A 20,313-nucleotide genomic window follows, 5' to 3' on the forward strand; every position below is an offset into this window, starting at 1 on the left:
GACAGGTGCAGAGGTCAAAGTGGTGCCCAAAACACATAGGCTTCAATGGAAATAGGGGTGCACGGTTCCAGTCTGCCAGCAGGTAAGTACCCGTGACTTCGGAGAGTAGACCAGGGGGGTTTTGTAGGGCACTGGGGGGGGGGGGGGGAAATACAAGTCAGCACAAAAAGTACACCCTCAGTGGCACGGGGGCGGCCGGGTGCAGTTTCCTTGAAGCAGGCAGTCGCGGTCAGGGGGAGCCTCTGGATTTCCTCTGCAGGCATCGCTGAGGGGGGGTCAACTCTGGCTACTCACGGGCTCGCAGTTACCGAGGAGTCCTCCCTGTAGTGTTAGTTTTCCGCAGGTCGAGCCGGGGGCGTCGGGTGCAGAGTGGAAAGTCTCACGCTTTCGGCGGGAAACGTGTGGTCTTTAAAAGTTGCTTCTTGGTTTCAAAAAGTTGCTAGTTCTTGAATATGGCCGCTGTTCTCGGGAGCTTCTTGGTCCTTTAGGTGCAGGGTAGTCCTCTTAGGCTTCAGAGGTCGCTGGACCCTGTTGGTTGCGTCGCTGCTGCAGTTTTCTTCGAAGTAGGGAGACAGGCCGGTGGGGCTGGGGCCAAATAAGTTGTCTCCGTCTTCACTGCAGGGCTTCAGGTCAGCAGTCCTTCTTCTTTAGGTTGCAGGAATCTATCTTCCTCGGTTCTGGGAGCCTCTCAATACTGAATTTAAGGGTGTGTTTAGGTCTGGGAGGGCAGTAGCCAATGGCAACTGGCCCTGAAGGTGGCTAGACCCTCTTTGTGCCTCCTCCCTGTGGGGAGGGAGGGGGGCACATCCCTAATCCTATTGGGGGGAATCCTCCATCTGCCATCTTGCCGCCAAAAGTGGGGGCAGTGGCCAAAGGGGCGGGCATATCCACTAGCTGGGATGCCCTGGGGCGCTGTAACAAAAGGGGTGAGCCTTTGAGGCTCACCGCCAGGTGTTACAGATCCTGCAGGGGGAGGTGTGAAGCGCCTCCACACAGAACAGGCTTTGTTCCTGGCCACAGAGTGACAAAGGCACTCTCCCCATGTGGCCAGCAACTTGTCTGGAGGTGTGTGGCAGGCTGGCAGAAACTGGTCATCCTACACTATAAGTCGGACCGGTATTCAGGGGGCATCTCTAAGATGCCCTCTGGGTGCATGTTACAATAAATTGCACACTGGCATCAGTGTGCATTTATTGTGCTGAGACGTTTAATACCAAAGTTTTCAGTGTTGCCATTATGGAACTGTGGAGTTCGTGCTTGACAAACTCACAGACCATATACTCTTATGGCTACCCTGCACTTACAATGTCTAAGGTTTTGCTTAGACACTGTAGGGGCATAGTGCTCATGCACCTATGCCCTCACCTGTGGTATAGTGCACCCTGCCTTAGGGCTGCAAGGCCTGCTAGAGGGGTGACTTACTTATGCCACAGGCAGTGTGAGGTTGGCATTGCACCCTGAGGGGAGTGCCATGTCGGCTTAGTCATTTTCTCCCCACTAGCACACACAAGCTGTGAGGCAGTGTGCATGTGCTGAGTGAGGGGTCCCCAGGGTGGCATAATACATGCTACAGCCCTTAGAGACCTTCCCTGGCCACAGGGCCCTGGTTACCAATTACAAGGGACTTATCTGTGTGCCAGGGCTGTGCCAATTGTGGGAACAAAGGTACAGTTTAGAGAAAGAACGCTGGTGCTGGGGCCTGGTTAGTAGGATCCCAGCACACGTTCAATCATAACTAGCATCAACAAAAGGCAAAAGGTTAGGGGGTAACCATGCCAAGGGAGGCATTTCTCTACACCTAATCATCGCAGTTGCTGAGGAGCTGACCACAGGATAGACGTCAAAAGACCCAGAGGACCCCCAGGCTTCGCAAACAGGCAGCCATCTCCGGCCTGAGTGGAGGCACCGCTGAAGAAAACAAAGAAACCTACAAGGAACCAGCAAACCTGTGAGGGTGAGTTCACTGAATGGACGATATTTCCGCAACCGGAAGTTGCAGCCGGACGAGACCTACAAATGTGCAAATTTTGGTGGCATTGCGCCCTCCTGTGGCCGAGTTGTGTCAATACCCCATGTACTGGTCAGTGCACGTCAGACAACAACAAAAATAGCTCATCCAGAGTTGCAACTGGACCAGGAGGAAGCCCCAGTCGAGGGACTTTAGGAACACCCCGGACCTCTGATCAGAGCACCTTCGTCATCCTGCAAGGCCCTGGAAGAAGACTTACCACAAGCTCCAAAGGGTTCCATTGCACACAGCCTCCAAGACCTCCAACTCGCCCTGCATCCAGCCCCCCTGAGCCTTGCTTCGCAGAACCTACTAAGTGCCATGGGTCCCCTAACCCCTTGCAACCTTGACAGTTCAAGGGGACCCAAAGGTACCACATCTAACCAACAAACCAGCTCCTTTTCCAGGTGGCCCCTCCAAGTGGCCCTGTGCCTGTGCTAAGAGCCTTTCCAGCACTGCGCCCGCTGGAACTGGGAGTCGCCAGAGACTCTCCAACTGGCACAGTGTGCCCACCTACTTCATCGACTATCCTGCAAAAGAAGAGACTAACTCACCTGAGTGATTTTATATGCATTTTACTAGGTGGCCTTCCATTGATTCCTATGGTGCGTAATTACGCACAGAAACACTAACTTGATTAAAACTTTGAAAAGCCATAACACAAAATGTACTTAACGTATCTTAATTATTGTGGTCTTAAAAATTATATAAAAGTCTGAAGTATTTTGATAAATTCTGGTCTCGAGGTATTCATTGAGTATGTGTCCTGCATGATTGATATTGTGAGTACAACAAATGCTTAGCGCATCTCATAGATTAGCCTTACTGCTTGACCACCTACCTTAGAAATTGGAGCATTAGGTGGGCTCATTTTTACCTCTGGAAACCAATCTGTGGTTGCCGGGACCCCCTGCACACTGTGCCTAGTTTTGCACACTACATTGAGGGCCAGCCACCCACAGTACTCGACTTACAGTTCTAGTCTCCGAGGGTTAGAATGTCCAAAGGTCAAGGTTCAGGTTGACACCAAACAGAGCAAGAAGGGGCCGGCTGGGTGCAGAGGTTAAAGCTGGTGTCGGATTTGGAATGGGATCCTATGGAGACAGGGGGCACTCGGAAACAGATCTGCTAGCAGGTAAGTACCTGCGACTACGAAGGGCAGACCTTGGGATCTTTAGGTGAGCCCCAGGTGGGGGGTGAGGTGGCAGGGCAGGGGGCACGGCACAGATCAGCGCCAAACACATACCCTCTGTGGCACAAGCGCGGCTGGGTGCAGGGTGCAAACACAGCATCGGGCTCCCAATACTATTCAATAGGAGGACTCTGGAGGCCACAAAGATGCTGTAGGCTGGGTCCATGGAGTCGGTTCCGGAAAACCACAGGCTGGACAAGGAGTCGGGCCACCTGTTGAACATTGCTGGACCCATGATCGGATTCCCCAAGGCCATGGGGCTGCAGGTGCAGGGGTACACCTTGAGGCATCAGGAATCTTCATCCAGGTCTCACATGGTCAGGGAGGGGTCCTCCGGATTTAGGCTGCATGCTTCAAGACTTGCCTGGGGACCAGCTCTGGACCAGTGTGCCACCTAGACACGGGGAGTGGGTGTTGGGTGCAGAGTGGGCAGGGCCTCTTGGATCCGGGGCGGTTCTGGAATCCTTTTTGACGTTTCTTGTGGACAGGGCTGCTGTCCTGGGGAGTTCTTGGTCCTCTGGCGGGCAGGCGGACCTCTGGGGGTTAGGAGAGGTTGCTGGTCCTGCAATATGTGTCAACTTTTTGTAGCAGGGCTTCTGAAGCTGCAGACAAAATGGTAGGGCTGGGGCCAAGTCAGCTGGTGTCTGTAGTCTTCTCTGCTTGGGGGGGGGTGGGGGGCAGTCGTCGGCTTAGCAGTCCTTTCTTCTTGCCGTGAGGCTGCCAGAAATCTGACGAGCTAGGTTCAGGGGAGCCCTTAAATCCTAGATGTAGGGGCATTACTGGGGTCAGTAGCCAATAGCTACTGTCCCTAAAGATGACTACACCCTTCTGGTTTCCACTCCCTTTGGGGAGGGGAACACAGTCCTAACCCTATTGGGCCTTGTCCTCCACACCAAGATGGAGGATTCTGCAGGGCGGGGGGGTCACTTCAGCTCTGGACACCTTAGGGGTGGTCCTAGCTGGAGTGGTCACTTCTCCCTGTTTTACCTAAGGTTTCTGCCAGAGTTGGCGCCAAAAGTGGGGCTTTGTCCGGGGGCAGGCATCTCCACTAGCGGGCGTGCTCTGGGACACTATGACAGGTGCCCTGAGCCTTTGAGGCTCACCGCCAAGGGTTACAGTTCTTGGCAGGAGGAGGGGGAGGGAGGCGTGAAGCACCTCCACTCAGAGCATGTTTTGTTTCTGGCCTCACACAAAGGCTCTCACCCCAGGAGGTCAGAAACCTGTCTGTTAGTGGCAGGCTGGCACAGACTGGTCAGTCCTGCAACAAAGGGTCGGGCAAATTACAGGAGGCATCTCTAAGGTGCCCTCTGGGGGCACTGTACAATAAATCCAACGATGGCATCAGTGTGGGTTTATTGTGCTGAGAAGTTTGATACCAAACTTCTGAGTCTTCAGTGAAGTCATCATGGAGCTGTGGAGTTCTAATAACAAACTCCCAGCCCATGTACTCAGTATGGCCACACTGCGCTTACAATGCCTCAGAATGGCACTGTAGGGCATATTGCCCATGCACCTATGCCCTCATCTGTGACATAGTGCACGCTGCCTTAGGGCTGTAGGTTCTGCTAGAGGGGTGACTTACCTATGCCACAGGCAGTGGTTTGTGTGCATGGCAACCTGAGAGGGATGGCATATCGACTAACTTTTTCTCTCCACTAACAAACACAGGCCGCTTTGGCTGTGTGCACATGCTTGGTGAGGGGTCCTTTAGGGTGGCACAATTCATGCTGCAGCCCTTAGGGATCCTCCCTGGGCACACAGCCCTTGGTACCAATGGTACCTTTTACAAGGGACTTAGCAGTGTGCCTTGGTTGTGCCAATTGTGGGAACAAAGAAGCGAAAAAACACTGGTGCTGCGGCCTGGTTAGCAGGATCCCATCACACTCTGTCATCAGCATCAATATCAGGCAAAATGTTGGGGTGGGGGGGGGGTTGGGGGGAGTGTGTGTGGGTGTGTGTGTGTGTTGGGGGGGAGGTAAACATGCCAAGGGGGGGGGGCACCGCATGGAGTCAGAAATGTATCTGTTAGTGGTAGGCTGGCACAGAGTGGCCAGCCTTACACTACAGGGTTGGTTAAAATACAGGGGACATCTCTAAGATGCCCTTTGGGTGCATTGTACAATAAATCCAACACTGGCATCAGTGTGGGTTTATTGTGCAAAGAAGTGTGATACCAAACTTCCCAGCCTTTAGTGAAGCCATCATGGAGCTGTGAAGTTTGTAATGACAAACTCCGAGCCCATGTACTTAATATGGACACACTGCACTTACAGGGTCTAAGAATGCAGGGGCATATTGTTCATGCAGCTATGGCCTCACCTGTGATATAGTGCACACTGCCTTAGGTATGTAAAGTCTGCTACAGGGGTAACTTAACTATGCCACAGGCAGCGGCTGGTGAGCATGGCACCCTCAGAGGGATGCCATGTAGACTTTGCCTTTTTCTCCCCACCAGCAGACAAAATCTGCAATAGTGTACTTACCTGCAAAACTGCATTCTTGTTTTCCTCCCACAAGTTAATATTGCTGAAATGAAAAATTGCACTGTGTCGATTTTTGAAACTACAAAGTATATATACTTGTAAATATACTTACTTGATTACAAAGTCCTTGGGTTTGAAAGAAATAATAAAAGAAGTGTTATTTTTATAAATTGGTCTCTGATTTATTCTTAGAGTGTGCGTCTCATTTACTGCCTCTGCGATTACAACAAATGCTTATCACTACCCTCTGATAAGCCTAACAGCCCATCCACACTACGACAGGTAGAGCATTTGTCCTATCTACTTTTACCTCTGCAATATCAACTGGGGATCCACTGACTCACTGCACAGTGTACTTCATTTTAGTGCACTATAGAGGCAGCTTCCTACATAAAGGAAATCACAGTCAAGGAAAAGAATCTGCATTTGTAACAAAGAAACCATTATCACTATAAGCAAATTACACCTTGCCAACAACAATCAGTCCGGAAAGTTAAATATCAAAATAAACAAATTATTTCAATCAAGAAATACATAGATTAAGAATATTGTTTCTCATTATCATGTGCCTCAAACTAATGGTACTAAAATATTCAACAAATTCAGAGGATCAACTCAATATATGTATAACTGAGTAATTAACAAATTAATTGTTTTTCTCCTTATCAGATGGCAATCTAAACATGAACATAATTTATTGTGATTCTAAATGATCTATGCTGTATATCTGAGGTTGTCGTGCACACCGTGTAATGAAGTTGAAATAAAAAAGACCTTTCTGCCTTTAAAGGACTGCTTCACAAAAACTAACAGGATGATGCTGGTAACAAAAAAAAAAAAAAAAAAAAAAAAAAAAAAAAAAAAAAAAATGTTACAAGATACAGAAATTCATAGAACGCAAATACAAGCATGAAGAATTTTCATGACAAGAAAGTTTTTAGAACGACACAGCCTAGTGCTAAGGGATCGGGACGTAGAAGCTAGTTAAAATAATTTTATCAACTGCCAAGGCCGTATCCCGTGAAACAACGAAGTTGCTGTCGCGATTGAAAGGGGAATTGTTCCATTTCTGCTCCTAGAATCTGATGCTCAGTCTCAATTTATTTTAATTCCCCTTTCTTTTAAAAAGGAATAGGGTGAAACAGATTCAGTTGTGTTTTAATTTAAAATGTGTTTCCTTTTAAATTGAACAAAAATTTAAATTAATTCCTTCTCTCCCATTGTTAACTGCAGGAAGGCAAATAATTATTAAACAAATTATTAAACAAAAAAGAAAGGATTACTTTTTTATTTTTTATTTTTTTATTTTAACTGTCAATGGAGTTCCTGTGATGAAGACACGTTTTCACAGAGATAAAACTATATCTGAAAACCTATGTATAAAACTGTAAAATTGACTTACTTGTGTGAGTTCCTTTGTTGGCATTCTGAATGCAGTCTAGATTTGGCAGTTTTTCATTTGATAGAAAGGCTTGGGCAACAGCTGTGTAAAAGCTTCTAGCAACACCACTGCCCTCTCCAGGCTCATCTTTAAAAGTAACTTTAACTCTGTGTACTACCAGAGGGCTAGTTGCACATCTTCGGCCAAAGTGGTTGTTGAGCTGCCTCATTGTCTGCTGAATCAGAAGGTCACGATCTCGATCAACCTAGCAAAGAATACATTTGTTGATAAGACAATGAGCGAACCAAATATTCCTCCTACAGCCAACACACAATTTTAATTACTCTCAATAGCAAGATAAGAGGACACAGAGGACAAGAAACAGAGATACAGGGAATGTCTTGACACATGCAAATGAGTAAGAGGACAAAATTACGGCTATGATGACTGCATTACTCCTAGTCAATAGGCACTCTCCTAATCACAACTTAAATGTATGGTGACACCAAGTGACGTCACTGGAAATTGATTCTCAAAGTCAATGTAAACAAATGCAAACAGACACATGCAGCCATCACACTTTGGGTACCACTGTCAGCTGCCTTATTAAAAAAGAAAGTAGCTATCTCAAATTAAGCATTGACAATGCTAAGAAACCAGCTATTTTTATGGTGAAAAGCTTATTCTGTCTTGTGCATGAGACATTTTATTTGCAGTAGGGAGAGGAAGTGTAGGAAAGTACCCTCTTTCTTGGCATGGTTACCCCCATTACCTGCCTGTTGTCAGTGTGTTTGACTCTGTTCACTGGGATCCTGCTAACCAGGTCCCCAATGATAATGATCCCCATAGTCTGCAGCATGAATTATGCCACCCATAGGGAGCCCATACAAAGTCTTCCACAGGCCTGCCATTGCAGCCTGCGTGAAAGGGTGCATGCACCCTTTTTCACTACAGGTCACTTTAAGTCACCCCTATGGCAGGTCCTCCTAGCCCAGGGGGCAGGGTGCAAGTACCTGTGTGTGAGGGTACCCCCACACTAGCAGAGGTGCCCCCACGAACTCCAGTTCCATATTCATGGACTTCGTGAGTATGGGGACGCCATTTTATGTGTGTACTTTACATAGGCCACTACCTATGTCCAGCTACATAATGGTAACTCCAAACACAGGCATGTTTGGTATCAAACACGTGTGAATCATGAACCAAAACTGTTGCCAGTATTGGAAGTATGATTCTATGCACTCTGGGGGCTCCTTAGAGGACCCCCACCATTGCTCCTACCAGCCTTCTGGGGTTTGCCAGGCAGCCCAAGTTGCTGACACCCAAACAGGTTTCTGCCCTCCTGCTGCTTGAACAGCTCAAGCCCAGGTAGGCAGAACAAATGATTTCCTTTGGGAGAGGAGGGTAATAACCTTTCCCTCAGGAAACCGGTGTTACATGGCTTGGGAGGGGTAGCTTCCCCAAGCGACTCGTATGCTTTGAAGGGCACATTTGGTGCCCTCTGTGCATAAACCAGTCTACACTGGTTCAGGGACCACCAACCTCTGCTCTGGCGCGGCACTGGACAATGGAAAGGGGAGTGACCACTCCCCTGTCCATCACCACCCCGGGGGAGGTGCTCAGATCTCCTCCAGAGAGTCCATGGGTTCTGTCATCTTGAATCCAGTGTTGGCAGGGACCTCTGGTAGCATCTGAGTAGGCAGGTCAGTAGGCAGGTCAGTGGCCAGGTCTGAGCCCCCCCTCTTGATAGGTGGTCACCTGGCTAGGTGACCAATCCCCGTTTCAGGGCAATTTAGGGTCTTTTTCTTGGGTAGGTCATCAGAATCAGCTTGCAAGATTCCAGCAGGACTCCTCTGCAACCTCTACTTCAACTTCTAGCCACTGAAACCGTGACTGGACCCTCCAGGAACTGACAATCTGCATCGAAGAAGACTCTGCTTGCAACATTGTTTAGACGGCTCATTCCATCTTCTGCAACATTTCCCCGGCTGTGCATCTTCTGAGGGCGGCAAGTCTTCAGTCTGCACGAGAAGGAAGCAGGAATCTCCCTTGGAGTGGAGCTGTCACTCCCCTGCTTCCGAAGGCACCAACTGTAATGACTGGCTGCGTGGATCTCGTCTCAATCTCAGCTGCGTGGATCCTGCATCATGGGTGGTGGTCCAAAATAGTCCTCTTGGCCATCTCTGCCAGCTGTCCAACTTTGGTGGAGGTAAGCCATTGCCTTCCCAAGCAGGACAGTACTCCCGTGCACTGCATCTCTTGCAGCTGCCAAGGCCTGTTGGAATCTCCTCCAAGGGATCTTCAGGCTTCGTGTAACCCTAGTCCCCAGCACACCTTCCTGTGAAGTACAGCCCTCTGCGTACTTCTTCTGCGGTGTGGGACCCTTCTCCATTACTGCTGTGTGGGCTACTCTGTGACTTCCGGTTCCTCATCCAGTGAGTCTCCTATGGGGGTTGCCTCTTCTTTGGACTTTCTGCTTGCTGAGGGTCCCCTAGGACTCCCCATGTGGGTTGAGTCTTCCTGGACCTAGCTTGTCTCCGGCAGCTCCACTTTTGCTTCACAGAGACTTCTGCCTTTGCCAAAGCTTTTTGGTGGCTTTCCCACGCCACTGGCTGACTGCAATCATCCTTCCGATGTGGGACGTCAACTGCACCCTCCAGGAACTCTTCACCTGCTCCAGGGCTGCATGCCTTACCGTCTTCGTCCTACCATCGACCATCTCCTGCATCCACAGCTGGGTGGGTAGTAGCTACTACTACTCCTGGACTCTTCTGTGACCTCTGGACTTGTCCCCCTTCTTTCACAGGTCTTCCTCTTCAGGAATCCACCGCTGGTTTCTTGCAGTCTTGTCTGGATTGGGGAAAATCTAGTAATTTATGCCTTTACTCCTGGTCGCCAGGGGGCACTGTGGTACTTGGGGATTCCTAGGACCCCCAGCTCCCCTCTACACATTCCACTTGCCTAGGTGGGTGTCCTATGCTCACATTCTATTTCTTCAGGATATAGTTTGGGCCCCTCTAGGGTCACTATTGTCTGTCTACATTTGCAGTGTTTTCTATTACTTTCTATGCCTATTGCTGATCACTAACATACATATCTAGTGTGCTATCTCCTACTGGAGGGTGCCTCTCTAGTAATGTTTGGTATTGTGTCACTAAAATAAGGTACCTTTATGTGTTTTCTTTCATGTGTGTAAGTGCTGTGTGACTACAGTGGTATTGCCTGAGCTTTTCATAACGCTTAGATAAGCCTTGGCTGCTCATCCACAGCCATCTCTAGAGAGCCTAGCTTCTAGACACTGCCTACACTTTACTAATGGGGGTACCTGATATAAGGTATAAGTACCTTAGGTACCCAACACACACCAGGCCAGCTTCTTACAGGCAGAATAACCATACATTAGGAGTATGAGTAGTGGGTATGATTTGGGGCGAAAAGTATGGTGGTATGAGGTATTCATTAGCTAGGATGTTGGGGAAATGGAAATAGCGTGTAGACTAGAATCAGCAGTCACTATAAAGGAAACAAACTTCATCCAACATCTTTGCTCTATAATATCCCTAGCCTTAGGGTAGGCTTCACATTTTACAGTTCGGCAAATGAAGAAGGATAAAAGGCAGGCAATAGGCAAAGCAAGTACATTAGGATATCATGGGCAAATTGTTTGCTGACTGTACGGAAATGGGCCATTAGTTTTGTGGCTGCCAACAGGTAATGGGTGTTTCCCAGTGGAGGGCAAAAGTGCAAACACCCCATTGTAGCGCTTGACACTCTCAGGCTAGCAGAGCAAAGGCCTACTCAAGGCAGGTGGTGTAGGTTAATGATCACTGTTCGGTGACATGCATTAACACTCAGTGAATAATGGCCTAGTCTGTGATTTTTCTTTTGAAAAAGGAACAGTACATTTTATTACACACACTACTAACTGAAGAAGTTACTTACCTTAGGTAACGATTTATCTGGTAGAGACATATTCTAGTTGCAGATTCCTTACCTTAGAATTTCCCCTAGGCAAAGACTCGATCCAGAGATTTTTCTTCAAGCAGTACCCTTGCGTGCCATCAGGAGGCATTGGTCGACTCCGCGTCCGTTGTCACCGTGATAACGTCTGGGGCACCGGCTCGGCACAGTGATGTCAGTTTCTTTTCACCACTTTCCACACCATAGCGCAGTGCCATGATGAACACTGAAAATGGTGCTCCAGAGATAAGGCCCTGAATGCGGAATTCCTGTCCATAGTAATCAGTTCGCAAGCAGGGAGGATGGGTTGGTTGGTAAAGAATCTGCAACTAGAGTGTGTCTCCACCAGATAAATCTTTACCAAAGGTAGGTAACTTGTTAATCTGACAGAGACTTCTAGTTGCAGATTCCTTACCTCAGAGTAGATACCCAGGCAATACCATCCTTGGTGGCTAGCTGTGAACCAAGATGATACTAAGAAGTCCTGCAGGACTGAACAACCAAAGTAGCTGTCTCTGACGACTTGAATGTCCAGGCAATAATGCTTTGTAAATGTGTACAGGTGATGCCCACGTTGCTGCCTGGCAGATATCCAGGACAGGAACTCTGCGCTAAAGCTGTGGTAGCAGCAGTTACTCTGGTGGAGTGAGCGAGCAAGCTTTAAGGGGGTTGCTTCTTTGTCAAAGAGTAGCACATTTTGATGCAAAGTAGTACCCAAAGTGAGATGGCATGCTTTTGCACCACCTTCCCTTTCTCCGCACCCACATATCCAACAAAGAGTTGATTGCCTACCTGGAAATCTTTGGTACGATTGAAGTAGAACGCCAATGCTCTTTTTTGACCTAGAGGTTGGAGTCTCACATATTCACGTGAAGGATGTGGAAGTGCATAAAAAAGTAGGCTAAGTAATGGACTGGCATACATGAAAAGGTGTAACTACTTTGGGAAGGAAGGAAATAGCACCATTTTGTCAGGGTGACAAAAATGGGGGCTTTGAAGAAAGAGCCTGAAGCTCACTCACTCTGCGGGCAGAAGTGATGGCAACAAGAAATGCAGTTTTGAGAGTAAGGAGCTGCAAAGAACAATTATGTACCAACTCAAAAGTCAAAAAGTTAAAAAGGGAAGGTCTGCCAATCTAACAAAGGCTGAGATAGCCGATAAGTAACCTTTAAGAGTGCCCAAAGCAGAACCCTGCTGGGCGAAAGAAAAGATGAACAAAAGAACCTCTGAGAGAGGAGCAGAGAGGATATCAACAGACTTGTTGGTACACCATGCCACAAATTTATGCCGCCGACTGGCGTATATGGTTTTGGTGGAGGGACGCTTAGCTGCTGAGATAACATCACAGACTTGGGGTGGAAGGTCAAAAGCAGTCAACTGCCGCTGCTCAATCTCCACGCATGAAGGCGAAGATTGGACAGGGTCGGGTGAAGGACCATCCCTTATTGCTGCAACAGAAGATCCTCCCGAAGGAGCAGTCTGACTGGAGGATCTGTGGCCATGCTCAGTAGCTCTGGATACCTTACTCTCCGTGCCCAGTCCGGAGCCACAAGGGACTACTAGGGCCCGGCATAAAAGAGACCTGAGATCCACTTAATATGAAAAGCGTCGAAGAGCAAGTGACCTTGGAAACTCCAAAACACTTAACAGCTGACATTGCACATTCTCTACAGAGGCAAACCGATCCAACGAAGGCTCTCCCCAGTGCTAAAAGTGACCTTGCACCACCTGCGGATGGAGACACTATACCTGCTTGACTATGCATCAACGGATGAGTTTGTCGGCTCTGGGGTTCAGATAGCCCACCAGATGATGTACCACCAGGGTACTGCCCTGATGTGCCAGCCTCTTGACAAGGGTTCCAGAACCCCACTTCACTCTGCCTGTTGCAGTACCACATGGCAGTGGTGTTGTCCGTGAACACCTGCACCTCTTCCCCTTTGAGAGAGGGAAGGAATGCTTTTAACACAAGCCTGATCACCCAGAGCTCCAGACAATTGATGTGAAGTCCAGACTCCACCAGAAACCTCTGATCTCCGCCTCTCCCACGTGGCCACCATATCCTAGGAATGACTTGTCTGTCACTACTGTCGGATCTGGATGGGGAAGGGAGAGGTATCTGCTGCTGATCCAATCCTGATTCGAAAGCACCCACTGCGGATCTTTCGTAGTCCCCCTCAGAGATCTGGACCATATTGGAGAAATTCCCCTGATGCTGTGCCCACTGGAACTTCAAGCCCTACTGCAGGACCCACATATGGCATCTGGCATATGTCACTAGCAGGATGCAGGCGGCCATGAGGTCCAGCAGCCTCAGAATAATTCTCAATGAAACCCAGGATAGAGGCGGAAACATCTGAACCATAGCCTGAATATCCTACACTCGCTTTTCGGTAGGATAGGCCTGAAACTGCACCGTCTCCAGAACAGCGCCAATGAAAGGGAGTGTCTGAGAGGGAGTCAGGTGTTGTAGGAAGTTGACTCTCTATATACTATTTTAAAGTAAGAAATAGTGTGCACAGAGTCCAAGGGTTCCCCTTAGAGGTAAGATAGTGGCAAAAAGAGATAACTCTAATGCTCTATTTTGTGGTAGTGTGGTCGAGCAGTAGGCTTATCAGAGGGTAGTGTTAAGCATTTGCGCACACACACTGGCAATAAGTGAGGAACATACACTCAAAGACTTACTCCAGACCAATAGGTTTTTTTATATAGAAAAATATTTTTTTAGTTTAAGAACCACAGGTTCAAGATTTACAAACAATACTTTAAATGAAAGGTATTTCACTCAGGTATCTTAGGAACTTTGAATCATCACAACAGTATTGAAAATGTCACTTACCCAGTGTACATCTGTTCGTGGCATCAGTCGCAGTAGATTTGCATGTTTTGCAATAGCTCGCCATCTGGTGTTGGGCCGGAGTGTTACAAGTTGTTTTTCTTCGAAGAAGTCTTTCGAGTCACGGGACCGAGTGACTCCTCCTTTTGTCTCCATTGCGCATGGGCGTCGACTCCATCTTCGATTGTTTTTCCCCGCAGAGGGTGAGGTAGGAGTTGAATTGTAGTAATAGTGCCCATGCAATGGAGTGACTAAGTATGCACCTATTTAAGGTTGAGATGATACATATATAAATAGTTGAAGGTAACTTCCAAACTGCTACAGGCTCCCGGGGAGGCGGGTGGGCACATGCAAATCTACTGCGACTGATGCCACGAACAGATGTACACTGGGTAAGTGACATTTTCAGTTCGATGGCATCTGTCGCTGTAGATACGCATGTTTTGCATAGACTAGTAAGCAGTTATCTCCCCAAAAGCGGTGGATCAGCCTGTAGGAGTGGAAGTAGTCTGAAATAATGTTCTTAATACGGCTTGACCTACTGTGGCTTGTTGTGCGGATAACACGTCTACACAGTAGTGCTTGGTGAATGTGTGAGGCGTAGACCATGTGGCTGCCTTACATATTTCTTGCATTGGGATGTTTCCTAGAAAGGCCATGGTAGCACCTTTCTTTCTGGTTGAGTGTGCCCTTGGTGTAATGGGCAGCCGTCGTTTAGCTTTAAGGTAGCAGATTTGGATGCATTTAACTATCCATCTGGCTATACCTTGTTTTGATATTGGGTTTCCTGCATGAGGTTTTTGAAATGCAATAAACAGTTGTTTAGTCTTTCTGATGTTTTTTGTTCTGTCAATGTAATACATCAATGCTCTTTTGACATCTAATATATGTAGTGCCCTTTCAGCTACGGTATCTGGCTGTGGAAAGAACACTGGAAGTTCCACTGTTTGATTTAGATGGAACGGTGAAATAACCTTTGGCAAAAATTTAGGATTGGTCCTTAGGACGACCTTATTCTTGTGTAGTTGTATAAAAGGTTCCTGTATTGTAAACGCCTGAATTTCGCTTACTCTTCTTAGGGAAGTAATGGCGATGAGAAATGCCACCTTCCAGGTTAGGAACTGTATTTCGCAGGAGTGCATGGGTTCAAAAGGTGGACCCATAAGTCTAGTTAGGACAACATTTAGATTCCATGAAGGAACAGGTGGTGTTCTTGGTGGTATAATTCTCCTAAGGCCCTCCATGAATGCTTTAATGACTGGTATTTTATATAGGGAAGTTGAATAGGTAGTCTGCAGGTATGCAGATATTGCTGCAAGGTGTATTTTAATGGAAGAGAAAGCCAGGTTAGATTTTTGTAAGTGAAGCAAGTAACCCACTACATGTTCTGGAGTTGTGTGTAATGGTTGTATTTGATTAATATGGCAGTAGCAAACAAACCTCTTCCATTTACTTGCATAGCAGTGCCTGGTGGATGGCCTTCTGGCTTGTTTTATGACTTCCATACATTCTTGGGTAAGTTGTAAGTGCCCGAATTCTAGGATTTCAGGAGCCAGATTGCTAGATTCAGCGATGCTGGATCTGGGTGTCTGATCTTTTGGTTGTGCTGTGTCAACAGATCTGGCCTGTTGGGCAATTTGATGCAGGGTACTACTGATAGGTCTAGCAGCGTTGTGTACCAGGGTTGCCTTGCCCAAGTTGGTGCTATTAATATGAGTTTGTTTTGACTGAGTTTGTTTACCAGGTAAGGAAGGAGAGGGAGAGGAGGAAAAGCGTAAGCAAATATCCCTGACCAGTTCATCCATAGAGCATTGCCTTGGGATTGTTTGTGTGGGTATCTGGATGCGAAGTTTTGGCATTTTGCGTTCTCCTTTGTCGCAAACAAGTCTATCTGAGGTGTTCCCCAGAGTTTGAAATAAGTGTTCAGAATTTGGGGGTGAATTTCCCATTCGTGGACCTGTTGGTGATCTCGAGAGAGATTGTCTGCGAGTTGATTTTGGATCCCTGGTATAAATTGTGCTATTAGGCGAATTTGGTTGTGAATTGCCCAACGCCAAATCTTTTGTGCTACCAGGCTTAACTGCATGGAGTGCGTCCCCCCTTGCTTGTTTAGATAATACATTGTTGTCATGTTGTCTGTTTTGACGAGAATGTATTTGTGAACTATTATTGGTTGGAAAGCTTTTAGTGCTTGAAAAACTGCTAGAAGTTCTAGGTGATTTATATGCAGTTTTGTTTGATGAACGTTCCATTGTCCTTGTATGCTGTGTTGATCGAGGTGTGCTCCCCACCCTGTCATGGAAGCATCTGTTGTTATTACGTATTGTGGCACTGGGTCTTGGAAAGGCCGCCCTTTGTTTAAATTTATGTTTTTCCACCACAGAAGCGAGAGGTAAGTTTGGCGGTCTATTAACACCAGATCTAGAAGGTGACCCTGTGCTTGTGACCATTGTGATGCTAGGCACTGTTGTAAGGGCCTCATGTGCAGTCTTGCGTTTGGGACAATGGCTATGCATGAAGACATCATGCCTAGGAGTTGTAATATCATCTTTGCTTGTATTCTTTGTGTTGGATACATGCGTTGTATGATGGTGTTGAAATTTTGAATTCTTTGTGGACTTGGAGTGGCTACTCCTTTTGATGTGTCTATTATGGCTCCCAGGTATTGTTGTACCTTGCGCGGCAGAATTTTGGATTTTGTGAAATTGACGGTGAACCCTAGTTTGAAGAGGGTTTGTATGATATGATTTGAGTGATTTGAGCACTCTATTAACGAATGGGCCTTGATTAGCCAGTCGTCTAGATATGGGAACACATGTATTTGCTGCCTTCTTATGTGTGCAGCGACTACCGCTAGACATTTGGTAAAGACTCTTGGTGCGGTTGTTAATCCGAAAGGCAGTACCTTGAATTGGTAATGTATTCCCTTGAATACAAACCTTAGGTATTTCCTGTGCGATGGGTGTATTGGTATATGGAAATAAGCATCCTTGAGGTCTAAAGTTGCCATGTAGTCGTGTAGTTTTAGCAATGGCAATACTTCTTGTAGTGTGACCATGTGAAAGTGGTCTGATTTGATGAAAGTGTTCACTACTCTGAGGTCTAGGATTGGTCTCAGCGTTTTGTCCTTCTTTGGTATCAGAAAGTACAGTGAGTAAACTCCTGTGTTTATTTGTGTGTTTGGCACTAATTCGATTGCATTCTTTTGCAATAGTGCCTGCACTTCTATCTCCAGGAGATTGGAATGGTGTGTTGTCAAATTTTGTGCTTTTGGTGGTATGTTTGGAGGGAATTGTAGAAATTCTATGCAATAACCATGTTGGATAATTGCCAGAACCCAAGTGTCTGTAGTGATTTCCTCCCATGCTTTGTAATAATGACTTATTCTTCCCCCCACTGGTGTTGTGTGGAGGGGGTAAGTGACATGTGAGTCACTGTTTAGTAGTAGGGGTTTTGGGGCTCTGAAATCTTCCTCTATTCCTAGGGAATTGCCCTCCTCTATATTGTCCCCGAAAACCTCCTCTATACTGTCCCTGGTAACTGGACGGTGTTGCTTGTGAGGTGCTGGCTTGTGTGCTCTGACCCCGAAACCCCCCTCTAAAGGGTGTTTTACAGAATGTGCTGTAATTCCCTCTGCTCTGCGGGGAGTAGAGTGCGCCCATGGCTTTGGCAGTGTCCGTATCTTTTTTGAGTTTCTCAATCGCTGTGTCCACTTCTGGACCGAACAGTTCTTTTTCGTTAAAAGGCATATTGAGAACTGCTTGTTGAATCTCTGGTTTAAATCCAGACGTTCGGAGCCATGCATGCCTTCTGATAGTTACAGATGTATTAATTGTCCGTGCAGCTGTATCTGCAGCGTCCATGGAGGAGCGGATCTGGTTGTTGGAAATGGTCTGTCCCTCCTCAACCACTTGTTTTGTCCTATTTTGCAAGTCCTTGGGCAGATGTTCAATGAGATGTTGCATCTCGTCCCAGTGGGCTCTGTCATAGCGCGCAAGTAGTGCCTGGGAATTCGCGATGCGCCACTGGTTTGCAGCTTGTGCTGCGACTCTCTTACCAGCTGCATCGAACTTGCGGCTTTCTTTATCTGGGGGTGGTGCATCTCCAGATGTGTGGGAGTTGGCCCTTTTCCTAGCTGCTCCTACAACGACAGAGTCTGGTGGCAGCTGTGTAGTGATGACAACCGGGTCTGTAGGAGGCGCCTTATACTTTTTTTCCACCCTTGGTGTGATTGCCCTACTTTTGACCGGCTCCTTAAAGATTTCTTTTGCGTGCCGGAGCATACCAGGGAGCATAGGCAGGCTTTGGTATGAGCTGTGGGTGGAGGAGAGTGTGTTGAATAAAAAATCATCCTCGACCTGTTCTGAGTGGAGGCTTGCGTTGTGAAATTGTGCTGCTCTAGCCACCACTTGAGAATACGCGGTGCTGTCCTCTGGTGGAGATGGCTTCGTAGGGTATGCCTCCGGACTGTTATCCGACACTGGGGCGTCGTATAGGTCCCATGCGTCTTGATCTTGGTCACCCTGGCTTATGGTGGTGTGAGCTGGGGAGTGTGATGGAGTTTGTGCTGGTGAGACGTTAATCACGGGCGGAGGAGAGGGTGGTGGGGTAACTCTTTTCACCACTTTTGGTTGTGGTGTCTGTTCAGTTTGGAACTCCAACCTTCTCTTTCTTCTAATGGGGGGAAGGGTGCTTATTTTTCCTGTCCCCTGCTGTATGAAAATACGCTTTTGCGTATGGTCCACATCAGTTGATTGTAGCTCTTCCTCAAACCTATGCTTTTGCGTTTGGGAGGTTAGCGAGTGCTCTTCTGTGTAAGAGCCTGAAGCTGGGTCGCTTGCAGTTTGTTTCGGCACCGAAACCCTGTCTGCGTGTTTTTTCGGCTCCGAGGTGACTTTTTTCTTTTTCGGGGCCGAAACCTCTCGGCGTCGATCTTCTTCGGTGCCGCTGTTTCGGCGTTGAGCCGTATCCACACCGGCATCTCGGTGTCGAGGCTTGTCTCCAGCACTTTCTCGGTCCCGAGAAGGCTGCGTGCCGGTGTCTCGACCGGAGTCTGACGATCTCGGCACCGTTTGGGCCTTTTTCGGTGCCGGCGGTCCGTCACCGAATTTATGGGTGGAGCCATGGCCTGATGGCAGTGGCGTCCCCTGGGCCTTGTAAATCTTCCTCTGTGTGGTTTTCGACGTCTTACTCACGGTTTGTGTATCGTCGAATCCTTCGGAGAGTCTGAGTCTTGGATCGAGAAGGTACCTTCCTCTCCTTGTTCCTCGAACTCTCGGTGGGCTGTCGGCGCGGACGCCATCTGAAGTCTTCTGGCTCGACGGTCTCGGAGTGTTTTTCGGGACCGGAACGCACGACAGGCCTCACAGGTGTCTTCACTGTGCTCAGGTGACAGGCACAGGTTACAGACCAAGTGCTGGTCTGTATAGGGGTATTTATTGTGGCATTTGGGGCAGAAACGGAACGGGGTCCGTTCCATCGGCGTTCTTCAGCACGCGGTCGGGCCGACCAGGCCCCGACGGGGGATCGAAAAACTACCCCAAAGGGCACCGGGGCTCTTCGATCTTCGATGCGGTGTTGAATCTAACTACGCCGATCCCGAACGCAACAATACCGATGAAAATCTTCCGAAATTAGCTATCTTTCCGTTCCGAAACTCGGAGCGACAGGAACACGTCCGAACCCGATGGCAGAAAAAAAACAATCGAAGATGGAGTCGACGCCCATGCGCAATGGAGACAAAAGGAGGAGTCACTCGGTCCCGTGACTCGAAAGACTTCTTCGAAGAAAAACAACTTGTAACACTCCGGCCCAACACCAGATGGCGAGCTATTGCAAAACATGCGTATCTACAGCGACAGATGCCATCGAACGTACAGTTTTGGCAAGAATGGCAATCAGCTATTTTTAAAATGGACACAGAGCATTTTGTTAGGTTCACAGGTAAGTAAAGCACTTACAGGGTTGGGTCCAAGGTAGCCCATCGTTGGGGGTTCAAGGCAACCCCAAAGTTTCCACACCAGCAGCTCAGGGCCAGTCAGGTGCAGAGATCAAAGAGGTGCCCAAAACACACAGACGCCTTTGGAAAACAGGGGTGCTCCGGTTCCAGTCTGCCAGCAGGTAAGTACCTGTGTCCTTGGGGGCAGACCAGGGGGGTTTGTAGAGCATGGGGGGGGGGGGGGGGGGGGAGCGGGGAGAACACAAGTAGGCACACGAAACACACCCTCAGCGGCCGGGTGCAATGTGCAAAGCAGGCGTCGGGTTTCAAGTAGGAATCAATGGAGGGACCCGGGGGTCACTCTAGCGGTGCAGGCAGGCACAGGGGGGCCTTCTCGGGACAGCCACCCAACGGTGGGCTGCCAATGCCCAGGACCTGAGACTTGGAAGTGTCTTACTTACCTCACAATCTAACCAATACTTACCTCCCCCAGGAACTGTTGATTTTTGCACTGT

At 48.1% G+C, this 20,313-nt stretch overlaps 1 protein-coding gene across 8 annotated transcripts in view; it reads right to left on the reverse strand.

Moving 5' to 3' along the window:
- UBR5 (ubiquitin protein ligase E3 component n-recognin 5) overlaps nucleotides 1-20,313 on the reverse strand; it is a 1,605,594-nt gene that overhangs the window by 219,515 nt on the left and 1,365,766 nt on the right. For all 8 annotated transcript variants that reach the window (XM_069220579.1, XM_069220580.1, XM_069220578.1 and 5 more), the window contains one exon: nucleotides 7,086-7,329. In XM_069220579.1, the coding sequence (XP_069076680.1) occupies nucleotides 7,086-7,329 (244 nt within the window). The remainder of the gene's footprint in view (nucleotides 1-7,085; nucleotides 7,330-20,313) is intronic.

The sequence above is a fragment of the Pleurodeles waltl genome, chromosome 2_2 (assembly GCF_031143425.1).
Source record: "Pleurodeles waltl isolate 20211129_DDA chromosome 2_2, aPleWal1.hap1.20221129, whole genome shotgun sequence".
Classification (NCBI taxonomy): Eukaryota; Metazoa; Chordata; class Amphibia; order Caudata; family Salamandridae; genus Pleurodeles; species Pleurodeles waltl.